At 38.8% G+C, this 26568-nt stretch overlaps 1 protein-coding gene across 1 annotated transcript; it reads right to left on the reverse strand.

The window, feature by feature from the left end:
* Positions 1–1794: 1794 nt before the first annotated feature.
* Positions 1795–25893, reverse strand: si:ch211-136a13.1 (HHIP-like protein 1). Its single transcript, XM_017711795.2, has 9 exons — positions 25297–25893; positions 18610–19256; positions 16795–16938; positions 12341–12669; positions 10794–10920; positions 9411–9556; positions 7767–7848; positions 7318–7400; positions 1795–5527 (listed from the first exon to the last, which is right to left on the reverse strand). The coding sequence occupies exons 1-9, from the start codon at positions 25588–25590 to the stop codon at positions 4494–4496; spliced, it is 2886 nt and encodes a 961-aa protein (XP_017567284.1). The 5' UTR covers positions 25591–25893; the 3' UTR covers positions 1795–4493.
* Positions 25894–26568: the final 675 nt, after the last annotated feature.

Raw genomic sequence — 26568 nt, forward strand, 5'->3', positions numbered from 1 at the left:
ATTGCTAGCTAACTAAGGCTACAGGCTCAGTATCGCTAATAGGCTCAGGATAAGTAAAAAAGGAGCAATGATTTTGTTAAAAAAAAAAAAACTAAAGGAGAAACTTATAGTTGATGTAATTGTCATATTTGACAGTTATTTTATTCACTCTGAGATGTACGTCACATTTTTGCAAAATGGACCTCACTAAAATTCTGGTCCTAGTTACATAGCGTGTCACACAGAGAGATGATAATATACACACGTAATGGACACATTAAACCACGGATGCACTCCCAGATTTCTCTGCTCTTCTTCTGGATGAACATTATGCAAATGAGTTGCGTGACATCCGGTCAGTTGATGTGTGGCACGATAACTGATTGTGTGACTCCCACAGTCACACCTAGCGGGAAATATTGTGGTTATTTTTTTGCGTTTAAAAAACAATATTAGGCTGATTTCTGGCTTAGAAATGGCCTACAGCTCTACACACACTTTCCCTCTTTGCACCTCAATCAGCATGTGTTTTAGTGATGTGCCCCCAAAGCAATTGAGCCCACTGTAATGAACATACACTGTTAACAAACAGTGCAGCTACTGTGTGATTTTATGTAAATAAATCTTCTTCTTCTTTCGGCTGCTCCCTTTAGGGGTCGCCACAGCGGATCATCTGCCTCCATCTTGCTCTATCCACTGCCTCCTCTACTTTTACACCAACCATCTCCATGTCCACCTTCACTACATCCATAAACCTTCTCTGAGGTCTACCTCTTCTCCTTCTGCCCGGCAGCTCCATCTCCAACATTCTTTGACCAATATATCCACTATTGCTCCTCAACACATGTCCAAACCATCTCAACCTGACCTCTCTGGCTTTATCTCCAAACTGCTCCACCTTCACTGTCCCTCTGATCTGCTCATTTCTAATCTTGTCCATCCTTGTCACTCCCAACGAAAATCTCAGCATCTTTATCTCCGCTACCTCCAGCTCAGCCTCCTGTCTTTTAGACAGAGCCACAGTCTCCAAACCATACATCATAGCAGGACGCACCACTGTCTTGTAAACCTTCCCTTTCACTCTTGCTGCTATCCTTCTGTCACACATCAGCCCTGACACCCGTCTCCACCCACTCCATCCTGCCTGCACCCTCTTCTTCACCTCTTTTCTACACTGTCCATTGCTCTGGATGGTTGACCCAAGATATTTGAAGTCATCCACCTTTACGACCTATGGGTCAGTTAGTGTGGGTTTAGTGTCCACTCTGCAGTGAAGCCTTATAGCTACTGGTGTCCTTCCATGCTTATCTTGCTGTTATTCAGGAGCACTGGACTGGGCATTTCTTGCTGACCTGTGAAGTGCCTGTTCAATAAAAGAGCATTTGCATGTATGTGCAGTGTTTCCCACATTTTCTTCTATGCCATTGCCACATTAATTTTAACCGTTGCAGTTAGCCAACCCTGAAATCTATGTGTGCTGAAAGTGTCCACAACCCACGTCTGTGCCTGTAATGTACACTTTATTATTTCCCCTGTACTAACATGCCCAGCCAGTGTTGAGCCTAATGTGACAGAGAAAGAAAAACATCAATATGTGCAGATACTCCAGAAACAGGGTTGCGAATCACTGACATAATAAATAAACATTATAATATTAATTGTCTACACAATCAAGTTCTATTCTCTTTATTTGTGCTTAATTTTTTTTTACAATATAACAAAGAATGGCCAGCATTTTCAGCAATATCATTATTTTCATTCCATATAAAACCCACCATAAGTTGGTTATTATAAACATCCAATAATAATAATAATAATAATAATAATAATAATAATAATAATAATAATAATAATAATAATAATAAAACTTTGTTCATTCAAGTGGCAATGTGTACTGACCTTGCTTGTGGGTCGGGCTATCAAAGTCCCTCAACATGTTAATTGTTGACCAACCTCTGACTGATTGATAACATTACAAATAGATGAAAAGTACCTAAAAGCATGTCTACAGTGTTTGATCAGTCACACAATCTGCATACAAAGAGTTATAAGTTTTGTAAAATGGAAAAGAACAACCAAAAACAGCGTGAAACCCAGTTCTCATGGATGCAGCTCTACTCTACATGGTCTGTGTGCAGTATATTCCAGAGCAGAAGATGGCAGCCTTGTACAAAATCCTCATAGACAGTGACAGGAAATTAAAGGAAAAAATCATGCAGAGAATTTCATTACAAGCACATTTTCAACCCAATCAGATGGGCCTGATACGCATATAAGATAAGGGGTTTCTGAATGTAAATAGGCTAATATTATAATGGGTGTATGGAAGTGTGCAAGGCATGTAACTTTATCTGAGGTATCTACAAAGCGATGGATAGGTTACCCGTTATCTACCGTTTTCTAAAAGTGAAAAATGTCAATCTATGTCTATGTCAATTCAGAAAAGCCCAAGCAGAAGACCTGAGCATTGTCTGAGTCAGAGATGATCAACATCTCTCTCCAAAACTGCAATCTAGCAATAGCATTACAACTGGACAGAGGTGGGTAATTTGGGCCCAGAAAGCAAAAGTTCCACCCCAGAGTTTTGTTTTAACTGTCTAGACACCCTTCCATGGTTTGAACTAATTAGAGAAGACAGTTGGAACAAAATCCTGGTGAGGAGTTTTACTTTTTTGGACCTGAACTACCCACATCTGCAGCAGACCACTTAAGTTATGTCATCATTCCATAAACTGCATCATGCTCATATTAGAAACTCTGGATTCTGAATTTTCAAGCTCACAGTTTCCTACTTCCCACCTAAAAGCGTTCATGCAGCTTCAGCTGTGTGTGTATAGAATCTCTGAAAAACATTTATATTAGGTTAATGCTTCACTTGTTTTAAGCATGGGCATAGTCTATAGCAATTCACCATTGATATGGTGTCAAACAATGACACAAAAGTATGCAGTTTGATTAAAAGTCTTAGACAGAAGGGCTTAACCTGACAGAAATAGCATATACAGACACTCAAAAGTCTGTTTACAAAGCTTAAAACATTTTGTTACCTCCTGTTCTACTGGTGCTGCCATGTTTAAATGACATCACTGGGTAGCAACTTGCAGACGTCTCTTGAGAAACTCAGACTTTCTGAGTTTTTCTGGGAATTATGAGTTTGAGAGATGTTCAAATGGATTTTTCCTACCTAAAAGTTGGAAAGTTCCCAGTTGCTATTTGGTCATGAATGCAGCATAAGCTGTTTTTTCTGTGTGACAGAAGTAATTGAGATTTGCTCTCTGTGGTAAACAAATTTCCAAACCAAGGCTCCTCAGTAGTGATATTAGAAGCTTTGGGTGACATATTTGGATCATCAAATGTCAAGACCCACTAGGCCCAAGTTTAGCAAAATAGAGCCAGAAGCCTCCACAAAATACCTACAGTGTCCACAATTCTGATAGAAAGAGTTAATTTAACTCTTCCCAACTCAACCAACAGCAAAAATTCAAGGATTTAAGTAGGATTCCTCAGATTGTTATTAAATAGAAGAAAGGCCTCCAGCCTCCATGGGCCACCAAGGCCCAAAGTTCACTAGAATCGGGCTAAAGGCCTCAACAAAAAATTTGATATAAAGTGTTGAATTTGACTCTCTTCAATTCAACCAGTAGTATAAATGCAAAGTTTTGGGCAGGATTCCTCAGATTGTTAGATTTTTAGATTGTAGCTGCGAATCGAGTCTTCAGTCACTGCTCAGATGTTGAGATGAGAGGTTAAGTCAGCGGTCCTTCCTTTCCCTAATCCAGTATTGAGAGGAAATAGATACACCAGAGTGAAAATGAGGTCCAGCATCAAAGTCAGGAATTACAAGGTCATTAAGGAGTCCTAATCTAAATTTTTGCTCATGCAAGCTAACACTGCTTGCGCAACCTCATCAAAACAAACCGGCAAGCTTTGTCCAGTGTGGTAGTTTAGTTGCTTTGGCAGTAGTTTAGTACATTTGAAGTAGCTGGTGTTGGTATATAATAGTGTTCAAGTTTATTAGTAGACTCACTGTTATGAAACATCATTTCAAAGTGCAAGAGTGGTAGCCTGCTATTAGCATGGATGTAGCCTTGTTTATATTTCCCTTTAACAACCTGATAATTCAATGGATCCAGTGACATTCAGCAGAAAAAATTACTTGTATCGGGTTTGGAATGTTTTTGTTTACCACAGGGCTTGAAAATAGTATTTGTTTTTTGTAATAGAGATATTCAGCTTAAACACAGAGCTCCTAAAATGGACATGACAGAGTCTACAGAATGACACACAGCTTAAGTGGTTTACAGGGTTAGCATTCTTTATGATGGCTATCTGTGTCTTCTTAATCTATTTTAACTACTAATCTGCTTCCGTCACTGACAAAACCAGGCTGAGACTGACGGCGCTCAATTATTTCATCATGACTTACTAAGCAAGAACCAGAAAGAACTTTGATTGGTGCTTTTCTGATTCTGTTACTGTCTGTTTTCCAGTTATGAGCAACTCTGGCAGAACGGTCACTCAACGGCACTCTCTTTGTAGCCACACACAACCCCCACGTCCTCTTCATGTGAGCAATTGTGTTTACCTAGTTTACTACGTTTACAGTGCAGCAGTGTCCTCTCTGTCCCTTCACACTCCACGTCGTCCAGAAAAATGCTGACATCGTTGGACCCCGGGCCCAGTTCGGCCCGCTTGGCTACCCGTATGACTGTGGGGAAGCCTAGCTGCCGGCACACCACCGCCGCTGCTTTAAGGTTGAACAGGTCATCACAAACTGTACCCCATTCCCCTTTTATAAAGATCTCCACTCGTCCACGATCTGATCGATTATCAGCGCTGACCAGCCTAACCTGACCAGTACGGGACCTTCTCCGGCCCCCTTTTACTCTTTTCCTGCCTTTGCCCCGCCCCCTTTTACGAGCATTGTCCTCCGGATGGTCAGACTTGCCTTCTGTGGTTTCCTGAGGCTTCTGCTCAGATTTAGGGAGGGTGTAGTTAGGTTGGTGTGTCTTTGAGGTAGGCTTAAAAGCCGGGGTCCAGTATACAGGCCTGGGGGTGGTCACTGAGGGAGCCCAGTCTGGATGGATATTGCTGGGGATGTGGGGCATTTTGGTGGATGGATGGACCATGTTTGGTGTAGTGGCTCTGCGAGGTGTGGTAGGTGGTCTGGTTGTGTGAGATGGTGCAGGAGTCTGGGATAATTTCCCCCGCAATGTGGTGAGATATCCCAGTCTCGTGGTTGTGGTCTGGCCCAGAGGTGGATGCATAGTAACAGCTAATGTCTGCTGCTTCCTGAGGATAGCAGGGTTTGTAGTTACTGGTCTGAAGGTTGGTTTTGGTGTTGGTATCTGAGGCTTTGGAATAGCTTTCCTGGGCTTTGGAGTTAGTGGGTTGGGTTTTGGTGCTTGTGTAGGATTCAATGGAGGTTTTACAGTGGGAAGCTTTCTTGTGGGCCTTGCCTTGGCTTGAGTTATGATTAAGCTGGGTTTAGTAGTTGCTTTTATTTTAGGAGCAGCAGTTGTTGTAGGTTTCTTGTTGATGACAAACTCTGAAATGAAGACATACAGATTACATAGCATCCTCCATACTAGAGCTTGAAATATTTGTCTGAACCTGTGGGGACCTGAAATGTCAGTTTTGGTCAAGTTCAAATATCATTTTAAAAATATGTCAGGCTACGGTTAAAATTTAAATTTTTTATAGCCCACCAATTCCATTTTTAACAAATTTCTCCTGTTTTAGTTTTACTCCTAATGTTATTTTTCCTCCATGTTTTCACTTTTAACACATTTGTTTATTTGACACAGTCATTCATGCAAAGCCCACACTTGTGTGAAAATGGACATGTGGAAATGAACAGTGAAAACATTTAGGAAAGTACAGTATATTCCAGTCAAAAAGATCTTTAAATTGTTAAAAGGTTTTAAATATTCAATATGTTCTATGTAACATGCAGGGTTGGGAATACATGTAATGGCACATTTAACAATACTCATTTCCACTGTGCATCAGACCATTTCAGATGGGCTAGAGCCCAAAGAAGTCATCAGTGTTTCTGGATGTTGGTGACACATGACGTCCACTGCACACAGTATATTCGTAACTTGTATTTGTGAATGCAGCGATGGACGGTATTTACTGATAATGGTTTTTCAATGTGTTCTCGAGCTTATGCAGTGAGAAGCGTACTGGTTTTTTAGTGCAGTGCTGTCTGAGGGGTTGAAGTCATAGGCATTCTTTTGTGGTTTTTTGACTTTACCTTTATGCATTGAGGAAAAGAAAGTTTAGAAAAGGTGTCTTCTTTGTCTTTGTTATTATTATTATTATTATTATTATTATTATTATTATAGCTGCGTTTGTTAACAATATAGGGCTACACAGTAAAGTAACAATGTTCTTATGTTTGTTGAATGTCTCTTAAATAAAAACTTTAAAAAATAGTCTTTAACCATTTGCCACCAACATCTAAGGCTTGTGGACTTTGGTTAATTAACCTTTACCCGCTGTGGGGTGCTGTGTGTGTTAAAGGTCAGATCAGTAGTTAAATTTTCTCTTTTTTTACACTCTCGCTTGTTGTCAGAGCCACAATGAAGAAGGCTAGTTGGCTAGTTAGTGGTTGTAAACCTTGTTATGGCAATGTCGCTCAGACATAATGCTTCCCAGCTGCACCACCGGGCCTAGATTTGGCAATTATATGTTATCTATAATGTATAATTTTGTGTCTGAATTTGTCCTGATTTAATTTATATGATTTTAAAAAGACAAGTAATCCAAAGGAATTCTAATTACTTTAGTATAAAACCATAATCCTTTGGATTAGGCCACATATTGCGTTTTTTAACATGTAATCAGTAATCAGTAATGGGATACATTTTTAAGTAACCCTCCCAACTCTAATAACATGTTCCATGTGCAGAAACAAAGTTTATCCAGACTAAAAAAAATGATGACGCCGTTGACCTGATTCCTTAATGAATACGCTAAAGCAGGAATTAAACTTAGTTTTGAACAGCTGACTTTGTTCTTATAGTATATTATTTTGAATTTTATTTATCCGTGATCTGATGAGTGTTATTGTCACTACACCAACATTGTCCTGCCAGGTTTTATTCAGCAATTTGGGAGAAGGACAGAACTTCAAAAAGAATTTTGTCATAGTTTGCGTTGAGATGATGTGGTTTGGGTCGGGTCAGTCTCAGACAGAAAATTCAGAGGCTGTATTCGGGCTCACACCAAAACATCAGGCCCAATTAAAGCTCTACTCCATATCATCGATGTGACAGCACAGACAGCTGTGAGAGGAGGATATGGTTTGTGTTTGTTTACAGTATCTCTTACCCTCCTTAGGGTAGAAGTGAATCAGTTTGCCCTTTATTTGAACTGGAGCGGGTTTGTTGCTGCATTTGCCTGGAGGTGCTCTCCTAAAGGACACAAAAAGGAGCATCAGAAGAGCCATTTGTTCAATAGCTGCTAAAGTTAGCTTGTAATTGCATCACCATAATAGAGGCTGAGGGCACTACTACTGCATTATCATACAATATTAATCTGCTCGCTGGTTAAAACTAGTCTGCTCCTCTGAGCATTCGTGATGTTTGAACCCCATGAGCATTAACAGTTTTAAAAGCAGCTCATGTTTGAAATCCAAGCAAATTTGAGAAGACTGGAACAATTTGTGCACATCAAATCTGTGCTGTTTTTCAGATTCAGCATTTTAAGGTATATTTCATTCATCATCAAAAGTAAGACATAGAGCTAATATTGAAATCTAAAGTTATGTATATAGGTACCTGGATGGATCCACTATCTTATACACCACTCCTCTTCTGGAAGCTGCGCTCGCCACTCCTGTAGCTAGAAAGTACAGCTCACCTAAATCAGAAGAAGCATAATGAAGAGTTATGAAGATGTTCCCAGACTGCTAAATTGATGCATTGCTCTTGTAAAGAATCTCAAAGATGCTTGTGATAGTTAGCCAAGTTACCATGGTAACGGCCCTCGGTGATGGAAAAAACGTATTTACTACCCGTTTTTGAAAAATGACATTTATTTATTGATTTATGTCATGCAAACTACCACAGTAGTTTTCCCACACAAAAACATAACTTTACTTTGAAACATTTTGATATAATATCCTACATTAATACCATATTTGTAGTAATTAGTAATAAATAAGATTGTTCTGGAAATGTGGCTGTTGAACTGGTTGAACGCACTTGGGAGTAGGCACTATTGCAGCAGGCAGATATCATGTTTGTACAAAATGAGGTGTCTGTTTTAAGACATGAACCAGGACATCCATTAGGACAGCGTCAGGTTTCAGACATCAGAAAAAACAACTTCGAGAAAACTTCTAAAATTTTTCAAAACATATGCATTAATCACACATGTCAAGCTCCAATCCAAGCAGGCCAAAACACTGCAGACTTCAACACACTGCCTCATTAAACACACCTGTTTCAGATCATCAGTTAATTAGCAAGATCTCATGAACTTAATTCAGAGCATTAGATAAGGGTACATCTTAATTTTCCTTAGCTTGGCATAAAATAATGGCTAAGATGTGAACAAAGTCATTCATAGTGGTTTGTAGCAAAATGCTTCATTCAATTTACCAAGTCATAATTGGTTAACATCAGGGACATAAATACGCTGCCTAATATTTGAGACATTGTTTTACACTAGATGTAAGAAGGATTTGGGTTGAAATATATAACAAAAGTCATGACAGAGAAATACATGCATGGTGTTCTGAAGCAAAAGATTTACTACCATTTTACCATTGTCAACATTTCAAAACGCTAAAGACGTGTAGGTTCACTGGTCATTTTGGATAGTTAATAAAATATCTATATTTATATTGTAGACATCATGACTCCTGGTTCCTATCACCACCACTGTAAAGAAATCCAAATCAGTAAGTTTCTTTACAATGAATGATTTAGATTTGATCTGAATGATTGGCGAATTAATCTGAATTTTTTTGAAAATTGGCGGAATTTGCTCCCGTACAACTTTGGGCGAAACAACTTCAGACAAAACTCCCTCAAACAGTAAAGTTTATGTCACATCCACAATTACATTCTTTTTGAATAGATTAATAGTTTTCATGACCCGTCCCCTTCCAGAAAAAGTCAAATTTAAACCATTTACCATGGTTATTTTCACTAGGCTACTTGACTAAGAGAGGCCTAGTCTCAAACCAGCTTGTATTGGTTAACTTGAAATGAGAAGCTATGGGAGAAATATCTTTAAAAAAAAAAAAAGTGCAGCAGTGATTCTGCCAAAGTCCATTCCTTGTAGACCTTTCAGTGATCTAACATGGGAACCCCAACTTTTGCTTGCTGGTTCTTTTGTACACACTTGCGCGTGCACACACACACACACACACACACACACACAAAAACCAGCGCACAGCTACTTCTCAAGGTTACCTGCCTCATCTTCCCCAAAGGATATAATATACTTGTAGTAGCTGTTGATCAGTTTGGGAAAGCGGCAGGTCTTGTCTTTCCCCATGCAAATCTCTGTGTAGTCCCACTTTCCAGTGTCTGTGTTCTCCTTTAGAGACATGAGTCGCCTATGGTTCAAAGAGAGCAGTGTTATGGTATAAGCAGATGTGAACTGGTTCACAGTGATGTTCAAATTACAGTGTTTCTTTAGGAACTCCAGTCCTAGCAGGCCTCATACTGCAAGTGCAAGCTAGGTGGCAGGTATCTCAAAATAGTAACTTGTTCATCCATGTGGTTCATGTGGGAGACAAACACAACATTGGAGGTCAAACAGTTGTAGTTTATCAGCTTGCTGATATCTATAGATTTTGCAGAGAGAAATGCAGAGATAAACCATATTCTTCACCAAATTATATTTACTTTGTTATTTGTTTACTTCATGTTGAGGGACTGTTCTTTTCCTTCCTCCTTGACATCATAACTCAGACAACTTGTACTCTGTTTAAAATAAGCATCTTCAACTTCATCATCCAACTCTGACGTGTTTTCAGGTTGTGGTTGAGTTTGGAGTGTTCAAAGAGGGAAAACACTAATCTCCACAGAGCTGTGGCCCAGAAGGAATCCAGTTTGACGCACCTGATTCAGATATTAGAAACTATGTTCTAGACCAAAGGTTTAATTAGTTTGTTTCAGTCTAGAAAATTGCTGCTAACAATGTGTTTACACTGTTTTCCTACCTCAGTAACTGTGTTTATGTTTGTTATCTGACTGCGTGGCTCACGGATCACAGCATGTTAAATGTCTCTGCACCTTATTCCACTACCTCATGTCCAGAAATGAGCATCGATGCTGCACTGCCCTGTCTGTTTACTGTGTCTAATGTCAGTTTAATTTATCAAGTTTATTGTTTCTAGCTTAATTTTATTTGTTTGCATACTATATCTACAGGTTCGCACTTTGTACTTTTGGTTCCTTGTTGCACCGTGTCATTCCTGGAGGAACGTAATTTCACTCCACTGTGTACTTGTACATAGATGGAATGACAGTAAAAGCCTCTTGACTTGATTAGTACTATTTGTTGTGTTTGACCTTCCACAACTAGATTTGATGATGCCCGGTGCACAGTTTATCACTGTATCTCCTCTTTGATTAATACATGCTGTGCAATATATCACAACAATTACTGAAATGACACTTTTCACTATGCACTTTACTTTACACTACACTTGATGCAACTCAGAGTTAGTCATGTCTATAATACTTATAATCTATAATCTATCTGTACTGTAGTTCATAAACAAGTCTAGTAGTTTGTTATTATGAAAAGAAAGAAGAAAGAAAATAAAATAAGCATAGCCACTTCACCCGCTCATAAAATCCCCAAAGATGTAGAGACCATTAAGATTTGGCATCTCACAGCCTCTGTAGATGTAACCACCTGTTACCGATTTCCCCAGTTTATGTGGATAAGCGAAAATGGGCAGGATATCATCTGAGAAAATAAGACAAAGACAAAGATGGAGATCAAAACACATCAGCCTTTTTGTAATAGGTAAGGATCAGGTGGGTAGCAACTATTTGCAGTTTAATGTATTTTTATGTTATTATTTCTAGACAATAATACTTGTGTTCATGTATATGTGCGTATAGTATTGGTGGTACTTTTAGTTACTAATTCCTTTATTTGTGTTCAAATTGATTCTGCCAAGCTGGTGACCGCACCTGTGCTTCTACGTGATTGGTCACACTTCTGACTTACTTTAGACCAATATTGCATCAAACAGAGACAATTGATTCTAAAAGTTGGATATGATAAGAAGTTATGCTGCAGCTCTAGAAGTTAATCCATTCTCAAAGGGAAACTCTTACCAAAATAAAAAGTTGTAAAATTGTAAAATTGCTACATTACTTTTGATGTGTTACATCTTATAGTAGCACTTGAGTAGCCTTTAGACTGATTAGGAAGACTAGGAACTCCACCTTCTGATGATGCATCTTGAAGGTGGGAGGAACTTTTGAAAACCTGCAGTGGATATCTGGGGGCGGCTGTTTTGAAATGTTTATTTTTTGTTGGTTTTCTAATAGCTGGTGAATCTAGAAGGAAGCCAGGTGGGTAAGGTTGTTTTCAGGAAGCCAAATAGCTTTTTGCAGCTGTATAACTGTAGTGGTTTTATAACTGTCTTCAGATTATACAATGGGCAGAATGGATTACTTAAACAACAGAAATGACTCAATAACAACAGGTACAGTTAGCAAGGTAACTGTCTGGTTAGATACTTACTTCAGTTCGGCTTTTCTCCAGTTGTATAAGGAAACATCTCAAAGTATCTGGTGTCTATTTTGTGCTGAATATAGACAGTGTTGCAGTTTTCTTTACAAATTTGTTTGTTGACTGAGGTAAAAGTCACTCTAGTGGTAGCTGTGGTGTGTTTATTAGCATATATATCCGTGGCTAGGCCAGGATTGGTTGACACCATAGGGATTCCCATTGGTTGTCTGATGTATTTGTGCAGTGTCTGCTGGGTATTGTAGTGAGACAACTATTGATGAACAAACGCATAAAAACATTTGTGAATTCTATCAAAAAGATGAGGAACACAATGCTGTAATATAGAATACTGCATAACACTACAAAGAGCAGCAAAAACTTTTAAAATATTTCATGACCTTTTATGATATTTTTATACTTTGTAATCAATTCCATTTTTGGAAAGATTCCATTTGACTCATAAACACCGAAGCAACCTTAATTTTACTTGAATATGTTACTTAGGCTACTCTGCTCATCTCTGTCCAGAAACAGTTTCTGAGCCTGATCCAACAAAGCTCTGGATTAGAGCTGGATAACTCAGACAGCAGAACCCGAAACCACCAAACACATGATTAGCTTCTCCTGTAAAGGGTTGCCTTACCAAGTGAAGAGTTTAGACAGAGTTTGTTATCATAACAGGAGAACCCCTCTTTTGCCCTCCATCCGTAGTTGCCGCCTTTTTCAATTAGATCCACCTCCTCAAACTTATTCTGGCCAACATCGCCGCAGAACATGCGGCCCCTCCCCTTGCTCGTGATTGGGTCTCCTCTGTCAATGGAGCACCTCCACATGTTTCTGACACCATAGGCATAGACTTCTGGCCTTGCGTCTTTGTCTCCGACAAAAGGGTTATCGGATGGGATAGTGTAGGGGACACTGTTGTCATTGTTGTCCACATCGATTCGGAGGACTTTCCCCAGTAGAGTGGACCTGCAGAACATAAACAGGCTACATAAGTCATATGTAGGAGGCTTTAATGAATGAACGATAGCAAAACATTTCATTGAATCTCTATTTAAATCTCTCTCTCTCTCTCTTCCTCTCTCTCTCCTCACACATGCTTGCTTACAGCCCACAATGCCCTATGTCAATATTAACTGTGCTCTCTCTAAAGAGGCCTCTCAAACTCTTATCCTGCATTAGCCCTTATTCACTTTCTCAATCATTCAGGAACTGTATTCTTTATACTTCAATATATATCAAAAGTTATTCTATGACCATTAACTATGGTCATGCCATTAGCCTAACCTGGACATAAGGTTAAAAAGTGAAGTATTAGATTTCTGCCAGGTTCAAGAAGCTATTCAACAACAATATGACAAGTTAGCATACCATTGGTATTCTTTGGTTCTTTTGCTTATTTCATACATTTTTTCATAGAATGGGCCTTGTTTCTGAATTTTAGGTCAGCATCAATCTGATGGTAGAGTCTTTGTGTAGAGAAAGACCAAAGATTAATTCCAACCAGGTTGCACCGAGGGTAGTCTAACTGGGCCAGACTTGATCTGGCAACAAAAACATTTGGGGACAAACAAATGTGGGTGGGAACAAACTAAGCGTGAAGTTTCTAAATCAATCCACCTTGTAAAGGCCAAGCTCAAAGTAGGAGATGATGGTGTGCTCATCAAACTTGCTAGATGGATACAGTCTATTCCTGAAGTGGCACTTGCATGCAGAGTCTGTTTTGGGGGTCTCTCAACCAAGAAATTGTCAATACCAGACCATCAAAAAGCTGAAAACTCCCAATAAATCAGACAGAAACCAAGATTGAACAGAGATTGAAAACACTGTAAACAAGTTATGTCTAAACTGGTGCAGCGTCTGTACTCCATTGTGTTGATATTTTGCAAATAGTTGTTGCTTCTAAATGGACCCTATGACTTGTGTTTCTATAGAGTGCTCTCCTCTAGCCATTCATAATTGACTAGGGCTGTGGCACTGCTAGCTATATAAAGCTAAACCTATATTCTTCTGACCTGGTGCTTCACCTTGGAGCAGGACAATGACCTGAAACACTAAAGGTGTGATATTCCTGACTGGGAAAGCTAGTTACCTGGCCTGAATCCCAACCAGCAGCATTTTACTTGACTGAAAAAAGTCTGGAGACAAAAAATCCTGAAACATGTAGCAACCGAAAATAGCTGCATTGCAGGCGTGGTAGATCTTCACCAGGGATGACCCAGCATCTGGTTGTGACTGGAGGATATTATCTGTAAAGCTTCTGCAACCAAGCACCCTTTTTGAAGCAGTAATATAATAGAAAACTAAATTTTCTTGCTTTTTTTAAATAAAGAGTTGTAATATACATTTTACTCACCAGTCCATATACGAGACTAAGGACCTGCTTTGAATTTGTGATGTTACAACCGTGAACATATTTATACATATATATATATATATATATATATATATATATATATATATGGTGTTGAGGTTCTGACATTCTGATGCCTAGCTTAATTTTACCACTTGTAAGCTTCTGTACCTTTAAAATGTGTGTATATATATATATATATATATATATATATACACTCACTGACCACTTTATTAGGTACTCAGCCAATCACATGGCCACAGCCCAATGCATTTAGGCTTGTAGAGGCCTAAGAGAACTTGCTGAAGTGCAGAAAGGTGATTTAAGTGACGTTTGTTGGTGCCAGACGGGCTGGTCTGAGTATTTCAGAAACTGCTGATCTGCTGGGATTTTCACACACAACCATCTCTAAAGTTTACAGAGAATGGTCTGAAAAAGAGAAAATATCCAGTGAGTGGCAGTTGTGTGGACAAAAATGCCTTGTTGAGGTCAGAGGAGAATGGGCAGCAGTAACTTAAATTACTGTTAAATTACCAACCAAAATCTCTGAGGAATGTTTCCAACACCTTGTTGAAAGTATGCCATGAAGAATTAAGGCAGTTCTGAAGACAAAAGGGGGTCCAACCTTTTACTAGCAAAGTGTACCTAATAAAGTGGCCAGTGAGTGAGCATGTATGTATATGTATATAAATATATACATATATATATATATATATATATATATATATATATATATAAAAATTCAATTTTAAAGGTACAGAACAGCGAATACTTATTGTACTTATGGTATTTATGTTTATCCCTTGTAAGCTTCTGTACCTTTAAAATTGATTTTATATACAGTGTTCCCTCGTTTAAATGAAAATCCATGAAGTAGGGACGCTATATTTATTTAAGTATTTATACACTATTTTAAGGCTTTATAAACCCTCCCCCACACTTTTACACTACATAAACCTTTCCCATTCCCTTAATAACCATTCCCACACTGTGCTGTGCATGTATTGTACCTTTACACTTACTGTGTGTTGTTTACAATCTCATGTAGGCAAGTAGCGTCTCAGGCGGGCGATGCTGCTTCTCGTTTTCGGTGTGTATTAATCCACTGAGTAAATATGCACTATTTACGGTAAGTCATAATATTTTATGATTTATAACATTCCTTTATTGTTAGAATTAAAATTTTTATAATATAATTTTTAATATATTTTTATACATTTTGGGATTTTTTAATGTAAAAATTCATCAAATATATATATTTTCCACAGATCGAGTTCCACAGAAAACCTGCGAAGTAGCGAAAATCCGCGATATATTTTTTCCATTAATATTTTTTGAAAACCTGCGTTGCACCGAGTCCGCGAAAGGTGAACCACGAAGTGGAGAGGGAACACTGTATATATATTAATTTTAAAATCAATATTCCTCTTTTAAAAGTGGAAATTTAGAAGATGGTCCTGTAAATTTGTCTAATGACTATTACAGTTCCCTTCAAATGGGTGGACAGTGTATAAAAATCGCCTGCAATTCCTAAATGATTCACTCCATAGACACATGAAAGCTAACATTCTGCACAACAAGTCTACACAAATCAGGAGTGTCAAGTTTTTGCACATCACACTAAAAGGAAGAATCTGAGAGCCTGTGACTGCAATCATCCATAGGAAGACATTGTGACTTCAGTGTCTTGTGTTGTATCCTTGAAGTAGTCACTGTGCGCCACAATGAGACATTTAACATGTAGTCTCCATATTACAGAGGTGGGCTTCCAAAGTGCTGGCCATTAGCTGCTCTGTTTTGGCACCAATGTTCTAAAGCCATCCTCGACACTGTGTGGGTATGGCAGGGCTGTTTCTAAAACTGTGAGCTGCTCTGTTGTGAGCTTCTAAATAGTGCTATGGCGTTCTGTAGATTCACTGGGCACTGCTAGGTCTGCTCCTGCCAGAAAGGGAATGTAGAGATCCAGAGCCAATGCTAATATTTTGAGGCTGTGTCTCAGTCAGAGTGAATTCACGCTGGTGCCTAGGGGTAAATGTTTTCCAAACGCCATGGAAGCTCACCAGCTTAGGTATTTTGCCTTCCAAAAGTACACTAGGACTTTCTTGAATGTGAATCCACTTGAAACAGTGCATATATATTTTTTTTTATAAATGTTTTTTTTCTCTCATTCATTCTTCATTATTTAAACGTGCCATCACATCTTCACATTTAAAATGCATTGAGAAAGTATGGCAATAGGATCTGCTATGGCTAGAATCCAGCCTTACCTTGGCTATGCTACATGCTCTGCAAAAAGTAGAGACTGTAACCTCCCATATGTAATATATTGTGTATAACAGTATATACACAACAGTAAAAACGTAGCCCCCTATCTATAAATCTGTACTAATGCAATGACTGATGCTATGATTAAAACATATGAATCCACTTTACACTCCAACTCCACTTATTCACTGCTTTATGACAGACCTAATTTGACTAAAGAGCATTAGTCACGCATTGATCTGTAAGATACAGGAAAACAGTGAATTCAAAACACTGTTTATTGTCCTGAAAAGTCCAAATAAAGCCACTGGGTCTTTGCTTTACTCATGGCTGTAAGGATATAATGTCATTTTGCAGGCAGTGTAGTTATCTACCTCTCTGTGCTAATTACCTAAAGCTCCCTAATTATTTCACATGCTTGAAATATTTGATGAAATCTATTACTATAGTGTGTGTGTGAATGATGGAGGGAATACTTGTTTTGGGAATTCCCAAACTGGCCAAAAGGGTCTCCCGCTCTTCCTCCATCTCCTATAAAGATATAAAGGTAGCCATCCAAACCAAACAGCAGCTGGCCTCCATTGTGGTTTGATGCTGGCTCCACAACTTCCAAAAGGGTCCTGTTTTCCAAAACAACCACTTTATTATTGGATGCAGTTTGGCTTTGATAGGACTCATGCAAGCCATAACAAATAACACCAAAGACCTTGCCGGAGAACACATTGTTCCTAATGATAATCTAATGATGCTAAGTGTAGTTCTTTGTAAACATACTGACTAAACAGTTCTGTGTACTATTGTAGCAAAAGATTGTCATCAAATAATATTTACAACTTGGCCTAAACATAGTTAATCAGACAAAATTGCTTGGTATCCAAAGCGTAATTCTTTATTTCTGCACAACAGCAACGAGGCTAATGTAGCTAGTAAGTCAATGAAGCATATACCCCAACCATTAGCGTCATGCAAACTGCGTGGCTAAATCTTCACATAGTGGCCTCAAACTACATTAAGTTTTCAAGTAGATCAAATGTCACATAGACTTGCTTATGTAGTTTATAACACAGTTTGACCTACTGCTCTCTATGAAAATGGACAAATGTGTGTCACATTGCTGCATCAATTGTTGTAAATACCAGGACATTGTACAGTGTAAAAATGATTTAGGTGTGCTGTTTGCACAGTGCAAGCACTAGCTGTGTAGTACTACACAGGCACTGTGTAAAAACAGTAGGGGATTGTTGGGGGTCACTTATGAACTTTTTAGAGCAGAAAAAAAGCCAGATGACGCTTTTCTGTCATCTTCTCAAGTACATTCAGAAAGTGAACAAAGGGGAGTATTTGACTGGAGAAAATACTGTATTTGTCCATAATGCTCCATAATAGAGATATGAATGTGATGTGTGTCATCACATCAAAGCGAGATGACAGTTTTACAAAAGCAGCTATATTTGTCATTTTTTGTGTATACTTACAGGAGATATTAGCTTCCATTACTTGTTAGCTACATTAGTTTTGTCACTGAAGTGCAAAAATATGAAGCAATGAAGGTGGGGGTGATTGGGAGGAATTGGATAACACTTTACTGAAGGACAGCAACTTTAATACAACATCTACTTTCATGATAGTTGATATAAAAACCTACTATATACAGACAAATATAAATTCTTACACCAACACACATTAGTTGAGCTGAAATGACCTGAAAGTTGACAAATGCATCCTGTATGATAACTGACTTTTGTTGGAATAAGCCTTCATTAATGTTTATGCAGGTGTATGCTAGTTAAGTAACAGAATACAAGAGGGAGTTGTCTTTGTCTCAAATCAGCCCGGATGTAATTCACTATATGACCTCAGTGGTCTATTGCTTTTATACAATAACTCTGCAAAACAAAGAAAAATGTAAAGAAGCAAGGAAGCCAAATACCTAATCAAATATGTTTTAATATTGGCCTTTCCTCCGCCACAAGGAAAGTACCCTTTTATATTACGTAAAATGGTCACAATATCTGGTTCAGCTCAGCCTTTTCGATACTTAAAATACTTGCCAGATTAACTTGAGTGTTAGTTTTGTTTCTTTTGGTCTAGAAAGCATTTCACAGCACATCTTGTTTCCTGAACTGCATTCTGTTCTGTGCCAACTGTTGTATGCCATGAAAAGCTTGTGTACTGTCATGTAGACTTACAAAAACCACCCTTCAGCAAAGTGTTATGAAAAACTGTAAATTAGATTTTTTGTCTATTTTCACATATCACCTTAACATGCACCAGTTCCCTACCCCACTCACCTCTCAGAAGAATGGTCCAGCATGTTCATGTCGGAGTCAGACAGAGTGAATTCGCTGATCCTGATTCTCTCCTGTCTTTTGACAGACACTGAGTAATAGACATATGCCTTTTTCACTATGCTAAACCTGGGGTGCAGAGCAATGCAGAGAAAGCCTCGCTCATCTCCCGCCCAGGGCGAGGTCAGCACGGCCTTGGTGAGGTTCAGGAAGGGTCTGTCCACCCTCGAGCCATTTGGCAAATACACCCACACATATCCCAGCTGCTCGGCTACAAAGAACCGGTGTGTGCCGTCATCTGCATGTATCATCGCTACTGGGTTGCGTAGGCCATTCGCTATCTCCTGTAGACAAAGCTGGACACAGCCTTTGGTGTCAGCCTGAACGTTACCCAAGTTTGCATTCAACTCATCACTGGATAGAACATTTGGGTAGCAGTATTCTGGGTCCTTCAGCTCCAGGTGGTCACAGAACTTTTCACGATCCTCCTCAATGATGGAGGTGATGTTGTCATTGGTCAGCAGGCTGAGGCTATATCGGCACTGATGCCAGAAATCATAGCAGTAGCCACGACACAGGCCAGGGAGCTCCCGCATGGGGGTATTGGCATCCTCAGCATCGTACAGGTGAGCTGCATAAGGAGAACATTCCTACAGGGCAGAGCATTGGAGACAGACTTTTAGTTTCTCTGATTCATATTCAGTATTAAAGACTCTTAAAAATTGTGCTAGCTAGGAAAAACATAATTAGTATAGGACCTTAACGTTATGGAAAAATCATTTGAAAAAGGTTGTCATACTTGAAAATTCTTCAAAGGTTATTTTTAAAAGAACCATCAATTGGACCTTCAGGGAGCCAGAAGTGGTTGTTTTATGGTACACTCTAAAGAACCATTTTTGCACCTTCTTTTTAAGAGTGTAGAACCTTTTATATGATGTGAAGGTTCTTTCAACTTTACAAAGGTTCTTCACACCCACACAACTTATTTATATATGATGTGGAGGTTCTTTCATCTTTAAAAAGGTTCTTCACACTCATGCATCTCATGTACATAAATCATTCCTGAAAGAACGATCTAACTGAAATGTTCTTCAAGGAACCAAACATGGCACTTTTATAGTATTAATAATGAACAATAGTAGCAATAATGAACCTTGTTTTGGGGCAGTCGTAGGCTGGAGGTTAGGGAACCGGTCCTGTGACCGGAAGGTCATCAGTTCGAGCCGCAGAGCCAAAAGTACATGACTGAGTTGTCCTTGAGCAAGGCACCTAACCCCCAGCTGCTTCCCGGGTGCTTCGGATAGGGCTGCCCACCGCTCTGGGCAAGTGTGCTCACTGCCCCCTAGTGTGTGTATGTGTGTGTGCTCACTAGTGTGTTTGTGGTGTTTCACTTCAGGGATGGGTTAAATGAGGAGGTGAAATTTCCCTGTTGTACGACTAATAAGGATCTCTTTATCTTAATTTTGTACCTCAACTTTTAAAAATGTTGAACCGTTATATAATGTGGTAGCTCTTATAACTTGAAAATGTTTCTTAATACTCTCGTGCCTCATTTAGAGAAATAATTCTTTAAAGAACCACCACATAATAGGACCTTTAGGAAACCAAAGGTGGTTCTTGTAAGAGAAACTCAAACCTTTTTTTATGTATATGTTTAAGAGTGTAGAACATTTATATATGGTGGGTTTTTAAACTTGGAAAAGGTTTCTCACATTGCACATCTCATTTATAAGCATGGTTCTTTAAAGAACAAACAACTGAAAGGTTCCTTCAGGACACAAATGTGGTTCCTCTCCAAAGGATCACTCCAAAGGATCCTGCTTTTAAATGCATGAATGTAGAATCTGTTTTGAGCTTCTTTGTTCATCCACTTTGTTCATCATTTGGCTTCAGAGACATGAATGGTACTGAATTTATAAAACACCTCTTTCTGAAAGAAATACTTAGAAAGTGTTTAAGATTTTATGAATGATATAATGATAGATTAAAATCTGGCTCATTTGCCTCACAGGACCTCAACTTGGAGGCTCATCTGACACCAAGTAAACCTTTTTTTCCCCTCTCAAAGGTTTTTCTTCTCTCTCTTTCCTTCAGCAAACGTGCTATTCTGCACGTTCTCTTTCAAGTCGGGTTCCCAGCATTCAGTTCAGCAGCTGCTGATGGATATTTGGCGCTATAAATACAGCAGCTCATGGGCACTTTGGCTGGTCCAAGCCTTTATTACCTCTCAACCACAACTCTACACCCATCTATGCCGAGCTACTCCCAGCAAGCATCTCAGCACATGTACAGCCTGGGCCGGAAATCATCCCAAATGACTGTAATGGCTTTATATAAATAAAACTAAATTAAGGCGGTTTGGATTTATAGCTACGCAAGTTGGCAGTTTTTTGCACAGCTTGATTATATCGGCAGTTTGTAGAAGAATAGAGCTGTTCTGCTTTCTTTTGAGTGTGATTCAAACCAAACACGAACCGATTTAGAGGGTTATTTAAGGTGTGCGTGAATGTCTGGCACTTGGCGAATCATGTGGAGTATTATGTAATGTCTTGGCCTTAGTATATTTAGGTGAAAATCCGAAGCACAGCTGAACTGGCCTGAACTGAATGACTTTTCAACTCATGCGTCTGCCAGACAGTAGTAGTGTCTGGTGTGGTCAAACTACCTGCTGAGGTTTCATGAGGAAAGCATGACAGTTTTTTGATTGAACATATTTAAAGTAAACTACTATCCTATTCTGGACTACAGTCAAAGGATGGAACATTATAGCACCAAATCACTTGTGCTCATCCTTTTCCACAAAGTGACTGTATACTTTTTGCTGTCCTTCCTTTCCAAATCCATTGTTCTACAACTCTGTAATTCAGTTAGCTGGAATAAACAGAAAGGAAGATGAAACCAGACCATTGCCCTCATTTCAACCAACACCCCTGTTTTAAACTTGCCTCCAATGCTATCTGAGAGAATAGGCAGACATCCAATCAGCGCATTCTCAATCCCACTCTATCTTCCATATCTCTGCTAATCCTTTTGTTTTCACTTCTAAAGGTCCCTCTTATTTCTATTGTTTGTGTTTAGATTGGTTAGACAGTCTGTGCAGGGGAGGCTCTGGAGGTGACTGAGATTTCTGATCTGTCATAATCCGCTCGGCTTTTGGTCAGATTGAAAACAGATGGTCCTCAGCCCCAAACACGGCCACCCCATTTGGCGCCATTCCACTGGGGCTCTAAAGCCTATCAGCTATTCTCTGTAGACTGATTCAATGTAAACCAGCCCACCACAATGACATGTGCACAGCTGCATCTAAATGCTGGGCTCTGTTGTGGGCACGACATGTTGAGTCATAATAACCTTGGCTTGATGACACTTTGTCATGACACAAATCATTTTTCTTTTCTTTTACTTTTCCCTGGTGTCTTCTCATTATGCTTTTGTGAGTTAATGTACTGAAAACCACTCATACTTCATTCATTTTACATGATGGTTTTACAATGATCCCTTAAAATTAAATAGGCTGTTGTCGTTTCTTTGCTGTTAAGAGAGATAAATGGCATCTGCTCTGATGGTCCCTCATTCCTTCTAACCTATTCCATCCAGTAATCTGGCTGGAATAGGTTAGACGTTTAACATGGATGGGTGGAGCTTAACTGCTGTAGCCTAAATAGTAAATATGATTGTAAATGAGTTGGTTTTGTGACATCACAGAAACAATTCAAAATGGGCTGTTTTTGCAGCTTAGTAACCATCTATGGGTTGTATGAACTGGTGAGTGAATGATATGTATTGAAATGGGCAGATACTGCATCAAACTCCTTTATTTAAAAAAAAAAAAAGTTACAAAATTTGTTTTCTCTGATATGGGCCCTTTAAAAAAAAGCAGTGGGAAAATGTAGTGCAGTTTCCCTCTGAAAATGAGAATCATCAGAAGGCATTTTTGAGGTGGACAAATGTGATGGAAAGTAAAAGGGGTCTTTGAAGACCCTTTCCTTTTTGAACATGGTAAAAGTACTTTCCCTCACTTATTTCTTTTTAAAGCAGTTTGAAGTAACTATTTAAGTTTCAAAACATACCCAGTCCATGACTGACTGCCCAGACTGCTTTTTGAATGAGGGACAATACAAGACAGCCAATCAGAACAGAGGCCCTTTACATATATCAGTCTTAAAGGCACAGGACAAAAACAACCTGTTTAATTCTAAATAAAGAGAGGGGTCAAGCAATAAAGAGAGACTGGAAAATAGTTGTGTAAAAATGAATTATGACCATCATAGGTACATAAAACAAAGCACATAAATGTTATCAGTGGACCTCAAGGGAAATAAATCAAGAAAATTAGGATATGATGAATCATGCTTATTATGACCAAAGGTAGATGAAAAAAATACATTTTGATTTCACGGTGTCTATTTAATATATGATATTTCTTATGGTGTGATGGCTTCAACAATATTGTATAAATATTTACTTATTTATAGACATTTCATGTTTTGTTTTACTTATTTGATGCTGATTTTGCAAGCATTATTTCTAGAAAGCAACATTATCTGCCAATGGAAATACATTATTCAAATTATTAACTTACATATACTGAGTAGATTTATTTTAGACATATAAATAATAAATATCTTAAAACAGTTTCACTAGGCAAACATTTTCTGCCAGTACGTGTTTAATAGTTAATTCTGTGTGAACGAATTACAGCAAGGCTTTTCAACTATAAAACAGTGGGAAGGACATTGACATCATTATGTAGTTATTATTTTTTTGTCACACATTGTTAGGGGAACAAATATGTAACTCGATATTTGCTTTAATTCTTGTTTTAAAGCCAATCAACAACATGACTTCTCTCCATAATTATGTTTCATTACAGCACTTCTCCCTTTTTCCTATGCTTGCACCTTCTTTTTAACATCTCTCATTAATATATCACTCCAACTCTGTGCCACAGCTTCTCTCTGGGAATTTCAATGTCCTGTCCCTGAGTGGAAAGGAAGAGGATGCTTTGTTCCTCCTCCGGTCTCTACTGTGACACAAGCAGCCCCCTGTAGCTGTGATAGATGTCCAAACAAAGGGTATCATTGAGCAACGCTCCAAGTGTGGATGCAGACTTTCTCTTAGCCAACTGCACAGCCTATGAACTTTCAGTGCAGTAAAAAGAATCATTTAAGTGGAGACTGAATGAGTCTGAGGGCAGAACAAAACTAATTTATTTTCATCAGCAAAGGGAAACAACATGCATCACTGAAAGGATCGTTTGATCTTATATGTGCGAAATAAGCTTTAAAGTAGTTCATGGTTTTATATAATAACAGACTTCTTTTCTAAATCTTCATGCAATTATTTGCAAAGGGTCCTGTTGAAATACTGCCATTGGATTTTTAATACAAATTAAAGGGAAAAATGTAAGAACTGGCCTGAATCACATATTAGCCCATCATACCTTAAGATACTCAGTGTCCTTGTGCATTAATTTTGTTTGAGTCTGACTCATCCGGCCCAGACAAAGCAAGATAGACTCAAGCTTATTTTGTCTTACAAGAGCTTAAAAGGGAATTCCACAAATTAAAAAAAAATCTGTATAGATTCTGTATAGATCAGTGGTGGAGATATAAACAGTCATTCAGGGTGGTTTCATGTAAAGTCGATCATTTGCAGAGAAACTTACAGACTTTGATTTCTTTACAGTGGTGGTGAGAGGAACCAGGGTTCCTGATGTCTACAATGCAAATATGGACCAAATCACCAATGAAACCAATGAACCCACATGTGTGTTCTAAATTTTTGTTTAAGGTTGATAATGGTAAGAAATGATCATTCTGAAAGAAGTTCTCTCAGAGGACTGTTTTGCCTTAGAACACCCTTCATGTATCCCTCCACCGTGAATAGATTACAATAAGTTGATTAAAATACATTTTTGACCAAAACTTTATAAGAAAACTACTGTAAAACAAAGTGTCAGACATCAGGCAGTGTATTTGTAACCATTTTATGTAATGGCTCTCGAAGGGAGCTTTATAGAGGAGTTGAATTCTTCAGACATCTGGCTCCTATCACCACCACTGTGAACAATTCAGAATCTGTAATTTGCTCTAGAACAAAACATTTTACACCAAACCACTGTGAATGATTTTGATGATATGTTAACCATTTATTCATGCAGAAAGTTTGACAAAGTAGAGGAGTTCCCCTTTAAAAAAGATATACCCAATAGTTTATTGTAAATTGTCATAGACAGATTTTAGATGAATATGACCTTTATCAGAATGCTTAAATGTCTTGGAACACAATAACAAAATTGTACATAGGATTAAAAGCAACATCCTAATTAGTAAAAATAGAAAAATAATCATCTCGGAATGCTTCATCTTCCAGCATCAAAGCAATGGAAATAAGCTCCTCCCCCAGACTGAGTGATGTAACCCCTCATCTGTAAACATTACCTTGAGGTGATTCAAGGATTGAAATTTGATTAGAAAATAGTTCAATTTAACATGCCATAAAAATGCATTTTGTAAAGGACTTTAAAACATTAAAGAGGCATTTGTCTTTGTTCATGGAAAGTTCATGCATTTGAGGAGCAACTAACTGGCACTAACACTGGAATCCCTTGGCGCCAAAACCCAGCATGAGTATTGAGGCGCTGCTGTTTGATGACAGCACTGGCAGGTCGGGTCTGAGGCTTCTTACCTGGCACATAATGCTCCGGATGTACTTTCCACAGGCCATGTATCCAGAAGGATCAAAGTAGTCCATAATTTGGTAGAACTGCTTAGAAATCTGGCTGTCCCTGTCCAAGTCGCAGCAGCCAAATTTGGCATACTCCTTGCAGAAAACCAGTGGCTCCTGAGGCTGGAACGGAGGTTTGTAGTCCAGGCACTGTGGGTGGGCTTCTGTCTGCTTGGGGCTCAGCGACAGCAGCAGCAGGAGAAGCTGGCTGAGGGAATGGACAAGCCAGGCTCTCCAGAGCCTCCAGAAGCTCATTGCAGTGAAGAAAAATAAAGCCAGCTTCCCTGACAACAAGGTGGCTTTTACCGACTATTAGGAATGCCTTTTGGCTTGTGTTGTGCCCCGACTGCTCGTGAGCTGTGGGGTGGTTTGGCTGGTTGTCAGCACTTCCACTCGTGTACACACACTCTCGTTGGACATGTGCTCCACAGGAGAGAAAGGAAGCAGCCAGACTGAAGCTGCACAAGGCCCTCTCATTCAACAGTCTGAACCACAGCCACGCGTACACACAGGACTCACATACAAACCTCTGCTCCCTCCTCCTCCTCTCTACCCATGTCTCCTCCTTTCCTTCCCTTCTTTCACTCTTTCTGCCTTTTCTCAGGCAGAGGCATTCCATTCCTCTGTGTCTGGCCTCATCACAAACTTGTAACCACCCTCCCCCAGTTAGAGAACGTCTCTGATTTGTCTGCTCCCCAGGCCTGTGCATAGACATTTTTGGGGGTTAGGGGCTCAAGCGGAAAAAAGGACAATGTGAATGTAAATTCATTTTTATTTAGTATCCATGTCTCGGATACTACTGTCATGTACTTTTAAGTATGGAAGCTCAATTCTGCCAGATATTCTGTTTATACTGTTTTTGGCAGCAGGTTGTCAAAAATTTTGAGTATCTCAAAGATTATTTTTTCTAAAAAGTTTCACTTTGTATCTTAAAATCATCACATTTTTTCTTAAGCAAATTGACTTATTTTGAGATATTATGCATTTTTTGGAGAAAAGTTATTCTGAAATATCAAGTCATTTAAAAAAAGTTATTATTTTATTCTTTTGAAATACTATGTCAAAAATTTAACTTTAGTTTAGTTAAGAGTTTTTCTCAAGGGAGGTAAAAATGGCTTTTCAGTTAAGGGCTTTTTTTCCCCAAGACTTCAAATTTGAACCCTGATTTTAAGCATACAAAGCCCAGCTGCTATCTAAGTGATATGAACCAGTAAGTTATAACACTGTTTTTAC

Source organism: Pygocentrus nattereri, chromosome 7 (genome assembly GCF_015220715.1).
Source record: "Pygocentrus nattereri isolate fPygNat1 chromosome 7, fPygNat1.pri, whole genome shotgun sequence".
Taxonomy (NCBI): Eukaryota; Metazoa; Chordata; class Actinopteri; order Characiformes; family Serrasalmidae; genus Pygocentrus; species Pygocentrus nattereri.